The sequence below is a fragment of the Vanessa atalanta genome, chromosome 21 (assembly GCF_905147765.1).
Source record: "Vanessa atalanta chromosome 21, ilVanAtal1.2, whole genome shotgun sequence".
Classification (NCBI taxonomy): domain Eukaryota; kingdom Metazoa; phylum Arthropoda; class Insecta; order Lepidoptera; family Nymphalidae; genus Vanessa; species Vanessa atalanta.
In genome coordinates this window covers 2,983,909-3,003,879 of record NC_061891.1, presented here as the reverse complement: position 1 = coordinate 3,003,879, position 19,971 = coordinate 2,983,909, and the positions used below count along the sequence as shown (strand labels likewise).

Sequence of the window (19,971 nt, the reverse complement as noted above, 5' to 3'; positions counted from 1 at the left end):
GAGAAGACTTTCACTATCAATTTTCAATGGTAAATTATAAAAAAATAATTGAATTGAATAATAGTACAGGTTCTTAATGTAGATTCAACCGGACCGGAAAAATTTAAAAGAAATTAAGAATTTACTTTCATGTTTAGTTATTTATAAAATAATAAATATCAATTATATACAATTAAATCATATCCCACCACATAGTAACGAATACTATCTTCGGCTCTCTTATAAATATTATCGTTATTAATTATAACTTACTGATTAATGATTTTGTATAATAAGCCTTGAAAATTACAGTTAATTGTAAATATCTTTAACTGACGAAGGAGCGAATGGGCTCCACGTAAATCGGGGTGCAAATATAATCTAAACAGTATTTTTTGCATCTTTATTCTTACATTAGCCATCTCACTCACACTTAGACAACTCGGAGCATTACTAACACTTATGTCGTGGCGTGCATTTATATTACACTAGCGACCCGCCCCGGTTTCGCACGATGCTCATACTAAATATACTACAGAATGACTTACAATGTTCACAGTTTTTCAGTCGTTAGACAATACAAACCGTCAAGTCTCTGCTTTTTAAATCTGTAATATCTTCGAAAATATTCATTTAAATTATATGGTCATATTGATCTATATTAAATGCACAATGTATTTAAGGTACTTTATTGGATAAGGATTAATGCTGTATTACTTAAAATTGCTTCGTAAATAAGCCATTATTTATCGTAAGTAAAGGATAAAAAATAGTAATTGTGGCCTATCCCCAAGAGATAGACATATACCATTGAACTTAACTTGACTTTTTTGAAGACCTTTTTAAAGGTGTACAATACTGTAGTACATTATTTTTATCTATATCGTAGGGTTGAGCCAGCATTTGCAATGTAAGTAAGTAATGCAAAAAATGTGTTTATTTACGATACTATAATTTAGAAACATCTAATATTATCTCTATTTCTCTACTATATTGTGCATTTTTTATACATATAATCCTTCCTCTTGAATCAATCTATCTATTAAAAAGACCCGCATCTAAATCCGTTGTGTAATTTTAAAGATCTAAGCATACACGGGGACAGACAGCGGTAAGCGACTTTGTTTTATACTATGTAATGATAACTTAAGATAAAGGCGCGTCTTCGTGAGTAAAGAGATCTAATACAGATTAATCATTTTAATTTATAAATATTAAAATGACAAGTGCATCATAAAACTAGGTACATTCAACACGAGATGGAACGCCATCTTAAATACCAACTTTCTCTGTAACTATGTTAACGGAACATCGACTTGCGTTATTCCTTTCATTATTTTAACAAGGCGAAGATATTCATAATGAATGTATACCGCTACAACAATTTTATCACTTAGAAAAGAGTTTTTATTGAATGTACAATACGGGCTTTTAGATTCAAGAACATTTTCTAGCCGGGAAAAATATTGTTTTTTAACGGCTGGACAAGTTGAAATTCTCGGTAAATCTCTACTGTAATATGCAGTATACATTTCTCTGAATCGCTCTTTAAACATTAAAATCCGTTGCGTAGTTTAAAGATCGAAGCGTATAGATGGCCGGAAGCGACGTTGTTTTATTCGAATAGGAATAAAATAATGAAATCTTCTAAAAGAAACGGTAGATCTATTCTGAAAGAATTAATCGGAATTCAGCGCAGGACATGATTTTGAAATATCAGAAAGGTCATAATTATTATACATATATATCGTTTTTTTGTGTCATGCTATTCTGAAAGATTTTCTAAAGTAATATGTCCAAAATCAAATTATTCTTTATTCAAGTAGGCTCATTAAAGCTGAATTCTTTTGTTATAATATAGAATTAAATGTTAATCTACCACTGGTTCGGAAAAGTAGTTTCTTCCGAGAAGAACCGGCAAGAAATTCAGTAGTTACTCTTTTCAACCATACTAATTCTAAGGTATGTCCGTAAAGAACAAATATATTTTTTTGTATATATTCTGCCTTGAAATCAAGTAACTAAGTGTACTCTTTTTTATATATAATCATGTATTGGTAAATTTATTAATAGGCAAAGTTAAAAATAACTGTGGAATTTTATTAAAGAAATAAATATCGTGAACGAGGAAAGATGTATTAACTTTGCGAAGTCGAAAACTAGGTGTTTTTAGTTCACCTTTCCTCCTCGTGTCTATACAATGACTGTCACCGTTTCTTTCGAAAAGATCTATATTTATGTGAATATACAAAATATTATTGAAGCAGCTGTAAATATACCCGCCCTAGTAAAAACATCCCGAAGGGAGTCTCGAGCTCCGAGATAATAAATAGAAACTGAAAACAGAAGAAGATGAACAGTTTCAATATCCGCAGCATAACCACAAAGAAAAATGCCGTAAGCCATAAGACTATGAAAGTACATAAACTTAAAACAGAAGATACAGCACGTTTCGGAGAAGGTTTTAGTATATAATATTATTATGTAAGTAGGTAGGTGCACTTCGCAGACTCACTCGTTTCAAGCTTAGACTATAGACGTGACAAGTGTTCATTTTATGTTCTTGTATATATTATGTATTACATGCGATATTGATTATAACAATTAAATATAACATTTTCATCTATCACATAAGTCGGTTACCAAAAAATCACGAATGAGATTCGTTGTGAGTTCTTACTTCTTAGTGAGTCACTAAGGTATATTTGTTATATAATTCTTCTATAGCAATTGTTAGGTAACAGAAAAATGAAATTCGAATACGTACATATAACGTAAAATATTTGTAATGGTTTATGTAATGCGACTTCTGTTGCTGACATTATTTAATTATATTAATTGCTAAAAAGTAGGGTACATATAATTTTATAATAGGCTTGTTGTGCTTAATTTAATAAAATAATTTCGTTGATTCGAGTAATAAAATAATAGCGTCATTGAATACCATAATTATAAATATCCGAGTAGTGTGTAGTACGCCACTCCGAGGTCCCGCGTTCATTAGTTTTCTATATTGTCTTGGGTCTGGGTGTTTGTGGTACCGTCGTTACTTCTGATTTCCATAACACAAATGCTTAAGCTACTTACATTGGGATCAGAGTAATGTATGTGTTGTTGTCGAATATTTATTTATTTATAAATATTAGTGTTAGTAGTGTGCTTGAAATTAGATAGTTAATTGATCATATTAAAGATTTCAGGAAAACATTTCGAACATATTATTATATTATTATTTCCAACATATTTTGTTGATAACAACAAAGCTTGTCAATAGGAAGTAAAAACAAAAAACAAGAAAATCGATCGACACAGAGAAAATGGTAGTGAACAGATTTATCTTTGTTTATTAAGATGTTCAAACGCACAAATCGTAGAAATGAAAGAAAAAAACACAACCTTCGATTTTTTAACATTTTTGTAAGTTCATTGTATCATTGTATTATATATGACGTAATCATTGAATATAATTATATCATATTGTAAGTTACTTTGTCATATCTAATAAATTTGTTAAATTGCATTGTTCCTACAAATTTATAGAGCGTATTTCCATTTGGCACGATGTTGAAAAATCATTTCCCATATTTCTGCCAGCGTTTTGTAATTAGGAATACAACGTTTTTGCATAAATTTACGTATAAAATATAACCCGAGCTATCTTCATATCACGGCTTTTGATGGAACTGGTTTGATTTTATTTTCGTTTTGTCTAGCAAGTATTATATAATGAAGTTCCATATTTTAAATTATTATTCACGGAATCGTGTCTGGTGTATGCAGATTTGATTTTCTAGCGTATTAAATTTCTATTCAAAATTTAATGACTTATATATGAAGATAAATAATTGATAATGTTAATGAATTAAGGCCGAGCTAAACGTATTGATCGCACTTGGTTTCAAGGTCGTTAGTCTGATATCATTTAAATAAATACATTTGTATTTATTGCTTGGAATTCATTTGTCGTTTTTATATAAATTTTAAATTATGTCTTATTTTTATGGTACAGGTTGGCGAATGGGCGAATATGCTCTGATAAGTGGTCACCACCGCAAACAGACATTGCCGCTATAAGAAATATTCCTTAGATTTACGCCATTTTTTCGTAAATCCATAGTGAATATCATAGATTAATCAAACTCTCGACCAATTATATCACGTCAATTTGCTGTCAAATGTTGTTTATTTGGTTTTTCTCCTCTTATTATTGGAATAGAGTATAGTTATACTAGCTCACTCACCCTTCAAAGCGGAAAATAATACTACTAAGTATTTCTGTTTGGCGGTTGGATATCTGTTCAGTAGCTGTTACATAACCAGGCGGGCTTGCACATAGCCCTACCACAAAGTAATCAGCTATGCGCATTTCGTAATATAGTTTGCATATTGGAAAGAAGATTAATACATATATTTCTTGGTGGTAGGGCTTTGTGCAAGCCCGTCTTGGTAGGTACCACCCACTCATCAGATATTCTACCGCCAAACAGCAGTATTCAGTATTGTTGTGTTCCGGTTTGAAGGGTGAGTGAGCCATTGTAACTACAACTACTAGGGACGTAAAATCTTAGTTCCCAAGGTTGGTGGCGCATTGGTGATGTAAGTAATGGTTAATATTTCTAACAACGCCATTGTCTTTGGACGGTGGTGACCACTTACTATCAGGTGGCCCATTTGCTCGTCGGCCTACCGATATCATAAAAAAAGTCGCATATTACGGTCTAAAAAACTGATCCTACAACTATTTGAAGTATATTTAGGTACTAACTACTACTAAAGCAAATAAGATTGGTTATGCCTACACGTTTGCTTACTTAATTTCTTTTGGATGGTGTCGTTTCGACATTATTGACGGCTGTTACCATTGCAAATTTCAAACAGACTTATTATGACTGGATGTGTCTTTCGTTTTATTTTTGTAAATTTATCTGCAACGTAAAATATGTAGATAAAGTTAGCAAAACCCGTTAAAACTTTACCTTGCTCGTACATATATACTATCGAACGGTATAAATTTAAAATATAACGTAATTTGCCAATGAAATCTAGTAGCAAGGTTCGATTAAATGGATTAGAATTTTTTTTACACAAATGGTGTCGAAGTAATAACCTCAAACGAATATAACAATATCTATTTTTATTTATTATGTCGTAGGATGATTTGATAGTCTGGGGGCCCCCGCCAAGTCTCAGTCAGGGCAATGTTGTGAATGCTTGAGTTTTAAAATTATATAAATATACAAATAGTTTTTGGAAAGGTTAAATTACCCAAACATTTTAAAACACATTGTGTGTTGCCGACCACATTACTTAAAGGCCGGCAACGCACCTGCAAGCCATAGCTAAGATGCCCATAGGCGGCGATAGTCACTTTCCAACAGGTGAGCGTCCTGCTCGTTTGCGACCCATATCATAAAAAAAGAACTACCGCTAGTCGAAGTCTTCTAAATTTGTTGCTCATCAGATAAATACAGATTATATTTTTGGTGGGATTCGAGATTTCTAATTATTCGTCAAAAAACTGATAATTAGACAATCGTGAAATCAAAATAATTATTCTACGACATACACATAGAGGTGTGTTAACGTTGAAAAAAAAAAAAATGTAGTAAACTACCCTATTTCAGTTTTGCTAGTAAATTATCACTATACCGATGTTTTTGTGAAGCAGTTTATTTGGATAAGAAGCGATAAGGTGCGATAAACAGGGCGCTTATCTAGGACATTTTAATGCGGATGCAGCATATTTTAACAAACGGATTAAACAATATCTGTTAAAAAAATACATTGTCATCTGAAAACAGTATATCGATCGTCTTTCTTGCCGATTTTCATCAAATAGCCAACTACGAAAGATATATTATCACGTATCATGCATATATTTGACGAGTTCCTTGGTCGATTAGTGTGTACACCGGGTCTTCATGGGTACGCCACTCCGAGGTCCCGGGTTCGATACCCGGCCGAGTCGATGTAGAAAATATTCATTGATTTTCCATAACACAAGTGTTTTAGCTACTTACATTGGGATCAGAGTAATGTATGTGATGTTGTCCAATATTATTAATTATTAATAATGTATTATGTACAAACAAATGTATTGAAAAACGTACGTGCATATTCCATTGCCTCATTCTCATAATCGGTCGGTAAGCGGACATGGACGAAAATACTAGGGGATCAAAGGCCGTAGGGAATAAAGTATTCCACTATGTTTTTGCGCACTGCGTTTTCTTGTTTACTATGTTAATATATACTGCGTAGTTGGTTAGGCTCTTTTGTGATTGGCAGTCATGTCTGAATAATTAACATATCTAATATAGTGAAAATGAATGAGCTATTGTCAGTGAGAACCTAATTGTAGTGTTATTATTGAAGCTAGTACCCGTTGCTTGGCCTCGTATAAATTACAGATAGCAACTCTTCAACTATACCATCCGTTTATTAACTTTAAAGCAGATTGCAGTATACGAGTTTACTTATACTATTATCTTTATGTAAATAATTCTAGTTGATATATTTTTTGCTCTATGTATGCAGGATTTTACCATTAAATTCCTTGCCATATATACGTAGTTGAGGAAAATCCAGTTCTCATTTGTATATCTTCGTTGCCCTGTAAGCGATCATTGACGTAAGTCGCTACAGTAACGGTTTCGCCTTACGTGCCGTCGGTTTGTCTACTCGATTACGTTTTGTAAGGATTCTCGAAGTTTCTTTTTACAGTACTTTCTAGACGAGCTAATGTCAGCTTGTAATTTGAAAACACAATGTCTCAGTATCGACGAGTTACCATGTAATGTTTTTTTATCATTCATAGATTAGTATTTTAGACTACTTTTTTAGGTAAATTGTACCACTAAGCAGTTCTAAGTACTTAGTAGTATTGATGGTTTGGAAGTTGGCACTCACTGCCAGTGTTAGTACAGGGACATGGGACATAACATTTTAGTTCCCAAGGGTATTGGCGCATTGGCAATACAGCCTCCGTACGGTACCAATGTCTATGATCGGTGAGGTCCATTTACCTCCAGGAGGTCAATTTAACCGTCTGCCTATCTAGTTTAAATTAAAAAGAAAGTAATATTTGGATATTTTTATAGTATCATGTCCTATTGGATGTTATTCTCTTTTTTCAAATAAAACGTATTCCGTTCTTCCAAAGAGAGCTGAAGAGTTTTTCTTTAAAAAATCACCTCGTATCTCACTCGTGAAATGTTGACAATTGACTTACAGCAATACATGTTCTTCTACATTTTGTAAATTTATTATTTTCAATTTTGCATATCACATTTTGACATTTCACGCTCGTGTTCTGCGGTGAGTTTCGAGTTACTTCTTATAGAATAGCTCGATGCGACCATTTGCAATATAAGCGCACATCGAAAAATGCTTTTCACATTCTTGAAATACTTACATTGACATCCAAGTATTTCGAACAATATTTTGTACAACCATAATAGTATTTTTCGTTTTGATAGAAACATTGACAGACTTTGTATAAACATTAGAATCTAAACTAACTTGAACTATCTAAAACAATTTTCCGTCTACGTAAAATCAATATATCATCCATTGGGCAAGAATATCCCTTATATAAAACAATCCCGATAACGTATTACTCCATAAAAGATTATTAAAATACGTGTAGTTAGATTTCCTTAATTTTTTGGGGGATATCTTAAATTTGACTGTTAGAAGTAATTTCTAAAGGTAACAAGATTTTGGAAATTTTATTAAACGATGTTAACTTTAGACCAACAATTCTACGATTTTCTTGTGTAACAATGAACATGCAACAAATACATTATGTATAATAGTTTTTTTAAAAGTATCACAGTCGATTCTGCACAGATTTACTGTTAGGAGGAAATAATGGAAATGATTATTGTGTTCCGGTAAGGAAATGGGTGAGCCAATGTAATCAAGTGTATGGAGTATGGTCCGATTTCCGATTTGCCATTGTATACAAAAATGTTATTTCTTAACTGGTTGTGGTTAGCTGAAATAGATTGTAGGTCAAGCTCTTTTAATCGAACTTATCTTGATTATTTAAGCTCCCGGCCAGGCTTAAACTCCAATCAAGAAAATAATTAAATTAGGATCGGACAATCCTGTCCTGATATTTGGAAAATAGTAATATGTTTTGTAATAGACTATGTTTCATACTAAATATAATATAATTTCTTGGTGGTAGGGCTTTGTGCTAGCCCGTCTGGGTAGGTACCACCCACTAATCAGATATTCTACCGCCAAATAGCAGTACCCAGTATTGTGTTCCGGTTTGAAGGGTGAGTGAGCCAGTGTAGTGACATCTTAGTTCCCAAGGTAATGGGTTAAGGTAAGGTATTGGGGATATAAGGAATTTCTTATAGCGCCATTGTCTATACTATCAAGTGGCCCATTTTCACATCATAAAAAATATTTTTTTTTAATAAACTTGTAAGTAAGCGCTTAGAAACTGATGAATGGGTTAATGTGCACTTCATTATCACACTAAAATATTCTTCAGGTTGAAAATAACCTTTGATCAGCGCTTTTGCGCTTTTTATGCAAAATATCTTTTCTGACGGCGATCGCACGTAAGAAAAGATTAGATATTTTTGTATGAATTTTTCATTGGATATTAATAAAGAAATGTGTTTCCGAAGGAATTATGATGATGATGTACTTCTATTTTATAGTCTGAGTTATTCAAGTGCACAAATCCATTGAGACGAATGAGTTTCTAAGCCCAGTCTGTTATTGAGAATTGCCAGAAAATTCTAATAACTTTCAATTTTCCATCTGAACGAATGTCGTACTGACTTACTACTACTAAGTTTAAACCTAAACAATGACATATTCTTAGAATATACCCAAGCGAAGCCAGGTCAGATTTTATAGACATAAACAATATAAATATTTGTTTAAAGATCGTCCGTCTTTAAAGAAATGATTGAACTTAGGAAGTTCAGTATTTTATTAACGGTAATAAAAAATATCGTTTAAACGTCTTTGTTTATCGCATTTTCGTGTGCTAAACATTTAGATTAGCCTAATTTTTAGGCGCTGTTATCTTCATATCTAACGTCTGTAGCCAGATTTAGTATAAGTATTATAGAAGCAAGTATTATCTCCCAACCTCCAGATAACGGCGTTACCTCAGCTTTATGATAATTTATACAAAATGGCGTTTAATTATATTTTATTTTTTATCTCCAGACGCGTTGTTTTTATAAAACGAGTTTGATATCTGACATTATAATATTATGCAAAAAGATGTCTTAATATACTTTATACAGGTACAAGTTTGAATTTGTTTCCATGATGTTATCTATCTATATATGTATTATATTTATTTATTTATTTATATGTATATATTATTATATATATATATTATGTATGTATTATATTGTATGTATAATTTTCCCACGATTACGTCTTCATATATTTTTCCCGCAAATCTCGTAATTTCTATTATCTAAGTTCAAGGCTCAAATATCATTACAAGTTAATGGTTTAGGCGTTATATATTGGTAATAGACAGATATCCATATAATTAAAATAGTATATTATATGTAATTCACCAACCCGCATTGTAGCAGCGTGTTGGAATAGGCTCCAAAACCTGCTCATTAAAGGAAGAGGAGCCCTTAACCCAGCAATGCAAAATTTACGGGCTGTTAATGTGTGTTTCTTGTTCTATATGTAGTGTTTCGTTCAAACGTCAACTGTGGTTCGTGTTTTTTGAACAAATTTTAATATATACTTGCTAATGGAAATTAGACTCTACTCGTAATATCTTTAAATGCGTATATTTTTTATTTTGTCGTATGACGTGTCTAAAGATTAAAAATACTTGTTGGCGTGCATGAGTTTATTGGATAAGAAGGTAAGCAGAGGTAGAAATCCAATTAAACTAAGTACGAATTATATATAGGGGTTCTCGTTCTCCTAGTTGTAAAAAATAAAATTTAATAACTAATATTAAAAAACAATTTTCGCTCAAGTGTATCGGCGGAGCTGGTGTCTATTATAGATATAGATTATATATTATTATATTATATTACAGATATAGGTCCTCATCCCTTGGATTAGGATATAATAACATAATTTAGAACATGATCACGTAGGGATATACAAGACATTAAGGATCTACTTAGATTTGGTTATGACATTATTAATTAAAAACAAAAACATGTTATGATTATTGAGAAGTATGATATAATTGTATGATGTCTGATGCCTAAAAGACGGTTCGGTCTGATCAACAACGTCGCGAGCCATGATCGGAGCAAATTATTCTCGCCGACAATTACTGACGCTCCGTGCATCGCATGCGACGGTGTAATAGGTGTCCGAACGGTTAGAATATACTAGATATTCTAAATACAAATAATGTTGTTGTGTGATACGTTCGATGTGTGGTGTTACGAGCCTCCTTTGCACCATTGCCACGCTGTCAAATGATTGCGGTAATCGATTCATTTTGATACAATTTTTACTTTCGCGTGCAGAAGAAGAAAAGTACAACTTGACACGTCACATATTGAACTAAGTCATTATATTACGTTTTAAAATGTAGCTGTTAGTATTAATAGTTGCATCAACTATAGTGTGACTTAAACTAACTATATATTATGTGCGAAGAGGCAATTTTATATGACGTAATAAAAAACATAATATCGTTCAATTGATAGTAATTTAAGACGTTTATTTGTAAGACTGCGCTCTGTTGTTGGTATATCATTCTTTCGTTTGTCATGTGGTTAGTTTATCGGACTGCAAATCCCATGGTGCTGGGTTCAAATACTGGGTCAGGCCAAAAAAAGTTATCGAGTTTTTCTGACGAAAAATTCTCAGTAATAGCGAGTATGAAAAATGGCAGTATTTGAAACCCGGTCCTCGGAAATCACAAGAAATATTGGTGATGCCACTTAAGTTTTTACTTAGGTCGTATCGTCTCATGGGATTGTGGGAATGTATGGATCTTTTGCGTATAATGTGGATGATAGTATTTCAAATTTTATAAAAGTATGTACGATCTTACAAGAAATTTTATCATAGAAACTGAAAAATTTTATTAAAAGTTCAAGAGTTAAGTTTTTGTTGATGACTCATTTCTTTTTTTTTTTAATAAACAGTTAAAATTTAGTCTCAAATTGTCTTTGAATATCCAAAGTCTTTTGGAAATAGCTTTGTTGTTACGCAAATACTCCCGTTTTGTTCCGAATAATTTGTGAAATTCTGTTCTGCCATCTGGGCCGGAATAAACTTTACAGAATAAACAATCCGTGTTGGGGATCAGAATAAACACTTTTATTGAAAACATAAACCTCTATGTAATTAGTTCATTGTTATGTAGTGATTAGCATTTTCATTGTTTTTGTCTATATTACAATTATTTAAGATTGGCGTAGTGTATTTATGACACTACTATAGGTGGTAGGGCATTGTGAAAGTCCTGCTTGGTAGATATCACCCACTCATAATATATTCTACCGCTAAACAGTAATACTTATTACTGTGGTGATTCTTTTTGACGTGATCGTTAATGACGTACTGGCGATGCAAGGAATGGTTAAAATATCTAACGGCGTCAATGTCTATGGGTAGTATTGTCCTCTTACCATCTGGTGGCCCATAAGCTCGCCTGCAAATAAATTGTGATGAAAAAAATGTAGAATAAATTGACATCCTTTGGTGGTGAGTTAGTGTTCTGCCAGCATATTTGCTAGTGAGCCAAAGTGATTTATTAACCCATTTGAATTGTAGACCCATAGTCGGATCGCAAGATTTTTTTGAGTCAGCTCTGAAGAGGACTCCATCCAAGGTTCGGTGCGGCGGAGGATTTTTCACGATGTGTGCAAGCTATGAGCTAGGGGGGGTAGTGAAAGTGTACATGTGAACACGAACCCGGAAAATATAGCAATTGCAGTGCTTTTTTTATATGATAGGTGGCAAACGAGCCGGAGGCTCACCTGATGGAAGGTGACTACCACCGCCCATGAACATCTGCAACACCGGGGTCTTGGAGATACGTTGTCGACCTTTAAGGAAGGAGTACGCTCTTTTCTTGAAGGTTCCCAAGTCGTATCAGTTCGGAAAAACCGCCGGCGAAAGGTGGTTCCACGGAGTAGTCGTGCTTTTAGTGGGTAAACATCCCACGTAACCCGGTTCCTCCTCAACACTGGAGAATCTATTAAAATAATCATTAAAGTCAAATACATGGCGGCTGTATTAAAATAGAAACCGCACACTAATTAAGCGCAGTGTTTTATTTTGATACGCCAATGATTATTAAAACAGAAAATAATTACTTAAATGAAAACGATTTTTTCTTCTTGAAGAATCCAATACGCAATAAAAACAGACCAATATATTGTGACAATTATAAATGTTTGTATTACTTCGGAAAACATAAGATGGGAAACCCAATAAGACGATGTTATTAAAACAACGCTCTTATTTTTCGTCAAATCTTTTTATATCATGTGTAACGTAAGTAGAGTAGGCGGGGATCACCTTTTCTGATATAGGGAGCGAGGAGATATATTATATCTAACGCGAGATAACAAAATAAAGAAACTATTTTAATATTTTTTTATGTATTATGATTTAGCCAGTGACTGTTGTCTATGCCGTTATTATATCAATTATTCACAATTATTATGTTATTTTAATCTGTGTGCATTTTATTGCCAGACAGCATCAATGAAACTATTTTAAATTATAACATTTTGTTTTACTTAACAATACAAATAAATGTAATATTATAACGTCTACAAGATTTTCTTTGCCTTTATTTTGATAAGATAAAAAAAAATATCTGTGAATTCGATTTGATTAAAAAAGTTTCCAATGTTTTTAAGTTATTATTGTCTATGTTGTTTGACTGCAGATACTCAGGTTCAAATTTTGGATTATATGATTTTTCTGTTAAAATATTGTTAATGGCCCAGATTTAAAGAATCTAGACTATTTGATTACCGTGTATTGGGTAACACGTAAACCAGCACGTTGGATTTGAGCCTCATTTCTGTCATTAGCGACAAATTGTTGGCAATCTAACCGTACTATGAAATTGATGTCATAGAATTTTCCGCACGGACTTGTGCACTGCATGTATCGCTGTGATCGTAATCGGCTAGAAGGACAAATAAATAATACGGTTTATCCATATCTATTACTTATTCACACGTTAATACACACGAATATGGTCTGTTTTAAAGTTTCCTGGCGCACATAATACCCTTCATTAATTCTTTCCGTGTCCTGAGGTTTCGTCCTGACATTTGAATGTATATAACACGAAAATATGTGTTTGTTGTCTATTTATAAATAAATATAAATATTTTGTGAATGAACTTATGTATTCTTAAATTATTCGTGTGAAATAAACACATAATATGTCTATTATAAGTTAAACCATGCTTGCGCAATTAAACAATATACACATCGATACGCGCACATGTTTTATATATATACAAAAGGTTAAATTTATGAAGGTGTAGGCAGGTAAAATAGCTAGTATACAAGTGTATTTATTATTATTATTAGGTTCCCATCTTGAGGTTAGGAAAATCCTAATCGTGGTTTATTACAGGAAAGTAAACAAATTAAAATGTGCTGAGTAATTCTCCTTTTTATTTTTCCCGGTTTATTCGTTTTAAAGTATAGTGCAAACGTTTTCTTCGAATAATTATTACATATAATTAAAAAAAATAAGAAAACGTACCTACTGCCAATGTTTTTAGTTGAAGACACCTCAATATATGTATTCGAAAACAATTATAAAATTCGTTGTGTATGATACACGTTTATTTCAGTTGCCACAGTTTCATACAATATCACTGAGAAATTTTGGCTACTTATAATTTCACGAGGTATATTTAGTGAAATTTTAATTCATGTTTTTTTTTTATTATTACTAAAGCCAACATTTTTTTACTCCAGTTTACATTACACTTTTGGTGATTTAATTTATAAGTTGGCCTCACCTACCGTATAATTTATTTTCTTATTTAAATATTCTATAAAAACCTCATTACCTATATTAAAATGTTATATATATTTTTTAAATTTTGAATATCTTTTTAATTACAAATTTAGGCCTCAATTTCGTACAAATAAAACTTAAAATAGTTACTGTACAAAACATGACCCGTGTGGAACGATGGCAAGAATGCATTGCCCCGTTGAATCACAATTCCGAACCCTGGGCAAAAAATTAACCAGCCTTGATAGGAGTCACGACGTGACAAGTGTGAATTTCCTGTTGTTGTTAAACTGAATTGATTTTAATTATTTTCCTATTCTGTATTTGAAAACAATATCAATTTTAACCAATCACATGGAAAATAAGATGTAATAATGTACATAATAATAAAAAAAAAATATAGGATTTTTTAAAAATGAACAACAAACGTGCTATTTTTTTTTTATAGGCTATATTATCAATAAGTATTTAAAAGTAGGCCATGATCTCACGTTAACATGTTTCTCTGTAAATTATACGAAAATAAGTGCGTGTATTTCTAACTTCTTGAAGTTTCTGGGTCAATTAAACACATTTAACATGTTTTTTTTTTTATCAAATATCAACCGAGTATAAACAGTGGATTGTCGAAATGTTAAATTTTAATGTTGAAATTTAACTTGAAATCGCAAGCTAAATTATTGAGAAATTTATTTTTATTTTAAGCTAGTCTTTAATTTTATTTGTAAACAATAATCCGATAAGTATCGTATCGTAATACGTTGATGGTAACCAAAATCAAAAACCGTATATCATCTAGTAATTATTAATCACAACTATACACATTTTCAATATTCAATTGAAACTGGCTCAGCCACACGATGCAAACAATGATACATACTGTTTTACCTACATCTTTTCCAAAATGGCGGCCATACAGACAACATACAATACATAAACAGCACGATTTCAAAAGGTTTTAATTTGTGTAATAAATATTTAATGTCATGCTTTACTCAACAGCGTATTAAAACAGTTTCAACACCATAGCGTTCATTAAATGTAATATTTCGATTGTTTGAGAAGTAATCGTTAACCGGAAACAGATAACGATAATATTTTAACTTGGTATACCTAACGTTTAATTCTTATAATTTAGATTATTCTTTAACAAAACCAGTTATCTTGTACTTAATATTAACTAAAAAAGCAAGCTATGACATAGGCGCTACCGCGTGGGAATATGCGCACGAGAAACTTCTAAGCCTCCTAATTCTAATTTGTAACTTAATACCTTGTAAGAACTTGAACGTAAAATGGTTTATTCGAAGTGAAAACTTACTTAATTTACTTGGTGGTATGGCGGTGCAAGCCCGTCCGGATAGGTACCACCCACTCATCAGATATTCTACCGCCAAACAGCAATACTCAATATTGTTGTGATCCAATGTCACGTGCTTAACAACTTTATTTTTTTGGTGTGCGTGAGTAGTTTGACAGTTGCCAAAGTCATACTACTTTGCTAGTGTGTGTGTGTATTGGGAATTATATTTTTTTGGTTCGACATTATATCTAGCCATAGGTATAAATAATCAAAGGCTTGTAAAGACTATCAGTTGTGGTAAATCGCTACTTAGAGACTAAATTTGTATAACGACTTTAATTTTTTTCAAAAATATTTAGATATTAGTTCTACAATCCTGTGTGGCTTATTTTGATTGTCAAATCAATGTCCATTGATGACAATTTGAGATAAATTAGTATATACCACCCGCTAAGGCCGTAAATGTATCTATAGTCTATTCCTAAAGAAGGAATGAAGATAAACAAAACTTAGATTTACGTATTTCTTGCAATATAAATTACTATAATATATAAATAGGTACTTAAGATATTTTATCTAAAGCTTTGAACTTGTTATAGTAGACACAGGTGACATAATCAAAAATGTTTTTTTTTGGCTTTGAGTTGTTATTTTTGTTACGATAACGGTCTTGTAGTCCAGTGGGACATTCATATGAAGCTGGGATGTTGATTACCCAAAATAATTACCAAAGTGTCATTATAGATTAACCAATAATCAAAAAATGTTTTACAAATATGTCAAGGACAACGAAACGAGAATTCCGAAGATAACGAAGGAATAAACGTAGAATATAAAAAAAACAACGTTAAAATTGTCGATTAGCGTGGGAGATGCGTTTCGTAGGTAGGTATGAACACGTGAGTACTAGCACGTGTTTGTGAACGGCTTGAACGCAATCCGCCTGGCGGTGCTGGCGTTGGATTAGGGCTGCGTTAAGAATGATTATAATTTTTATTCAATTACTAGCTGTATTTCGACCGCGTCTAATTGATATTTCCTATTATGTTATGCTATTATATTATTATTACTAGTATGTCAAATTTGGTATGACACGTGATGTGATATCAAACATACAGCTGTGATTACGTATTTTAATTACTGGAACAATTCTTTACTTGACTTGAGTTTTTGTAGTAATTTGATTACATATCTGGACCACGGTTATATGATTATTGGTATGTGGTACTGTACTCTTATAACATATATTGTTATGTTGAGGGTAGGATTTTGGCAAGTTTATTTTTCCTACTGCCATGCCGTATTATTAAACAAAATTTTTGTTACGTTGCCAGCCCTGTTAGGATGTAGCAGACATCCGATCTAAATCTACGTATATCTGATTCTTTTATTTATTTTTAACATCTGTACCAAAATATATTTAACTTTTAATTTTACAAAAAGAACTCCATTACAGCCTATATACTAACCAAGCGCATGTAAAATACACCCACTGAATTTTTTTTCAGATTCATATCAGGTTAAGTTTTATTTTGATCGTATTGTTACTGTCATCATCAATAAGTTAGTGTAATACTTCTTTATTGAATAAATATATTTTTTTATACACAATTATAGAATAATAAATTACCTATATGTGTCAAGATTATATTTTACTACTAAATAAAATGAATGAACCGTATGTGTTTGTGGAACAAAGGGTTAAAAAATATATAATGTTTTTATCGCAAAGAGCTGATATGATTGTACTATAAACTACGATATGACTGGCTCTTTGTTTTAGTGTCTAGCTCATAAGGCAGCGGGCTCCGGGGCCTGGGTTAAAACTCTGGGGTCAGGCCAAAGTTCTTGGAGTTTTCCGTTGAGAAATTCTAAGTGGTAGCTCGGAGTGTGTGAGATTTAAACTCAAACTCAAATTCCTTTATTTAATATATACATTACCCTTAATTAAACACTACCACCGGTTCGGAAAAGGAAACACTCTAACCTGAGAAGAACCGGCGAAAGAAACTCAGCGGGTCTTTTTTTTGTCAAATTAATTAAATACATATATTTAATATGAATAGAAATAGCCAGGAGGCGATCGTTTCATTCCCAAGTTGTGCTATCAATCATAAACTCACTAATTGTATAGTAACCCTTCGATTGCTCACTCCTCCGTACTTCAGAGCACTCGTAAAGCCGTTGATCCTGCACGAAAACTTTTCCGATCGTGTCGTGTTGTCATTATTTTATTTAAAATACTACGTAGGTGACCATTATCGTCGAGAATCATCCCATGACATCATAACTATAATTGCAATGAAGTCCACCAGAATGAAAAAAAGAGACAATTACTTATTCGGGTAAAACATTATCTATTCTAGATATTGTTTTATCACAATACAGTCGATGAAAAACATAAATCACTTTGATATGTCAAGTATTATGTTATGAATTTACTAAAAAGATATGAAGAATTAGGTCCTTGGACATGTAATGTTAAAAAAAACATGTTGTTTATTTATCTATCATTAAAAACATTATTTCCATGTGCGTCATATAATCCTCTTATGTATTATTTCGCTGTTCAGCAATCCAACTTGTTATCCAGTATGAGGAAAAGTCAATAAGAATCGAAATAGAAATACAGAACGGTCAACTATAATACTATATTGCATATTATTGGTTACTTGGTGGTAGGATTTTGTGCAAGTCCGTCTGGATAGTACCAACTCATCACATTCTACCTCCAATAACAGTAATACTTAGTATTGTTCGTTGTTGGATTGAAGGGTGCATGAGACGGTTAAAAAAAGAGACAAAACATCTCAGTTCTCAAGATTGGCTGAATGATGAATAATTGTTATAAACAATATAGTCCCGCCAAAATCAGTCAAGCCGTTCCAGAGATTAGCCTGAACAAACAGACAGACAGACAAAAATAGAAAAAGATGTTATTTTGGTATAAGGACCGTGTATACATACATATGCATTAAGTAAAAAGCGGTTATTTTAATATTACAAACAGACACTGGAGTGTCTGTTTGTATTATAAATTGGAATTTTATTAAATTTGTAGATAATAGATTTGATCATCCGTAGTAAACTTGGTAAATTAGATTTCCATCCAATTTTAAGATGACGCTAACATTTTAAAGTATTCAATGTAATTACTTTTCTTTAGCGTTAAGTAATTCATAGTTTTTGTGTAAAATAAACTTCAACTGTCTCAAGTTTGAAGTGGACACTGCTTTCCATCCATCCATCTTAGTTATTAAGTTAGTTTGAATGCGGAAAGCTAAGGTTTGGAGGTTTTCAAAAGAATAATTTTAAATATATGCCATCATAACAAGCAAAAACCATACTTGGCTACTTGGTGGTAGGGCTTAGTGCAAGCCCGTCAAGGTAGGTACCACCCACTCATCAGATATTCTACTTCCAAATAACAGTACTCTGTATTGTTGTGTTCCGGTTAGAAGGGTGAGTGAGCCAGTGTAATCCCGGGCACAAGGGACATAACATCTTAGTTCCTAAGGTTGGTGGCGCATGGGTGATGTAAGGAATGATTAATATTTCTTACAGCGCCTTTCTTTGTCTACGGGTGGTAGTGACCACTTACCAATGACAATGCCTTCAAAAAAACATACGGGTCTTATCCAAATTTAACTCGGGTAAACCCGTAGGGCACAGCTTGTAAATATAACGACGCTTACAAAAGAAGCATACGATAAGCGTTGAACATTGAATGCCTTTGCAATAGCTAACACGTGCTTAGGAAATTAATGCAGATCCTCGATATTGACCTAATAACCTAAAATGCGCCTTTAGCAACTAACTTTATATATTATTACTTATCCACAATTATTATTATTTTTTTAGCATTAGCATCCCGTAAATGTCCCACTGCTGGGATAAAGGCCTCCTCTCCCTTTGAGGAGAAGGTTTGGAGCATATTCCACCACGCTGCTCCAATGCTGGTTGGCGGAATACACATGTGGCAGAATTTCGTTGAAATTAGACACATGCAGGTTTCCTCACGATGTTTTCTTTCACCGCCGAGCACGAGATGAATTATAAACACAAATTAAGCACATGAAATTTCAGTGGTGCCTGCCTGGGTTTGAACCCGAAATCATCGGTTAAGATGCACGCGTCTAGCCACTGGGCCATCTCGGCTCCTCCACAATTATAATAAATTGATATTAACTATCAAACAACATATATTACACGTTACAATCAAATAGTATTTATTCCAATCGAACTACGAGTAAACATAAACAAACCTTAAATTTACATATTCCACGCGATTTGCTAATAGTTCTGCTATATTATGCACTACAAACATTATTTATAATGCAACAGTTTTCCACTTCGCTGCTTTTATTCACTCTAATTTTACTCCTAAAACTGGCTATGTTGTTTTTTTATTATTATATTTTAGTAGGCGAACGAGCACCTGGGCTACCTGATGGTCACCGCCCATAGACAATGGCGTTGTAAGAAATATTAATCATTCCTTACATCGCTAATGCACCGCCAACCTTGGGAAATAAGACGTCCCTTGTTACTGGCTCACTTACCCAGACATTTTTAACATTGCCGTTTTATAAATTGAAATCATTTGTAAAAAATACAATTTTTAAAGAAAACTTATTATTCAATACAAGATTATATAGATGATAAAAAAGCGTGGAGTTAATGCTTGTTGACTTCCAGGCAGGAGATATAA

The 19,971-nt window shown here is 32.6% G+C and overlaps 1 protein-coding gene across 2 annotated transcripts in view; it reads left to right on the top strand.

The window, feature by feature from the left end:
- The window catches only part of LOC125072287 (malignant T-cell-amplified sequence 1 homolog), a 35,461-nt gene that overhangs the window by 10,838 nt on the left and 4,652 nt on the right, over nucleotides 1-19,971 (top strand). The window contains exon 1 of one of the 2 annotated variants that reach the window (XM_047682852.1): nucleotides 6,732-6,772. The exons of the other annotated variant lie outside the window; for it this stretch is intronic. Within the exon in view, the coding sequence (XP_047538808.1) occupies nucleotides 6,747-6,772 (26 nt within the window). The 5' untranslated portion in view covers nucleotides 6,732-6,746. Of the gene's footprint in view, nucleotides 1-6,731; nucleotides 6,773-19,971 lie in introns of those variants that run through there. 2 annotated transcript variants of the gene reach the window in all.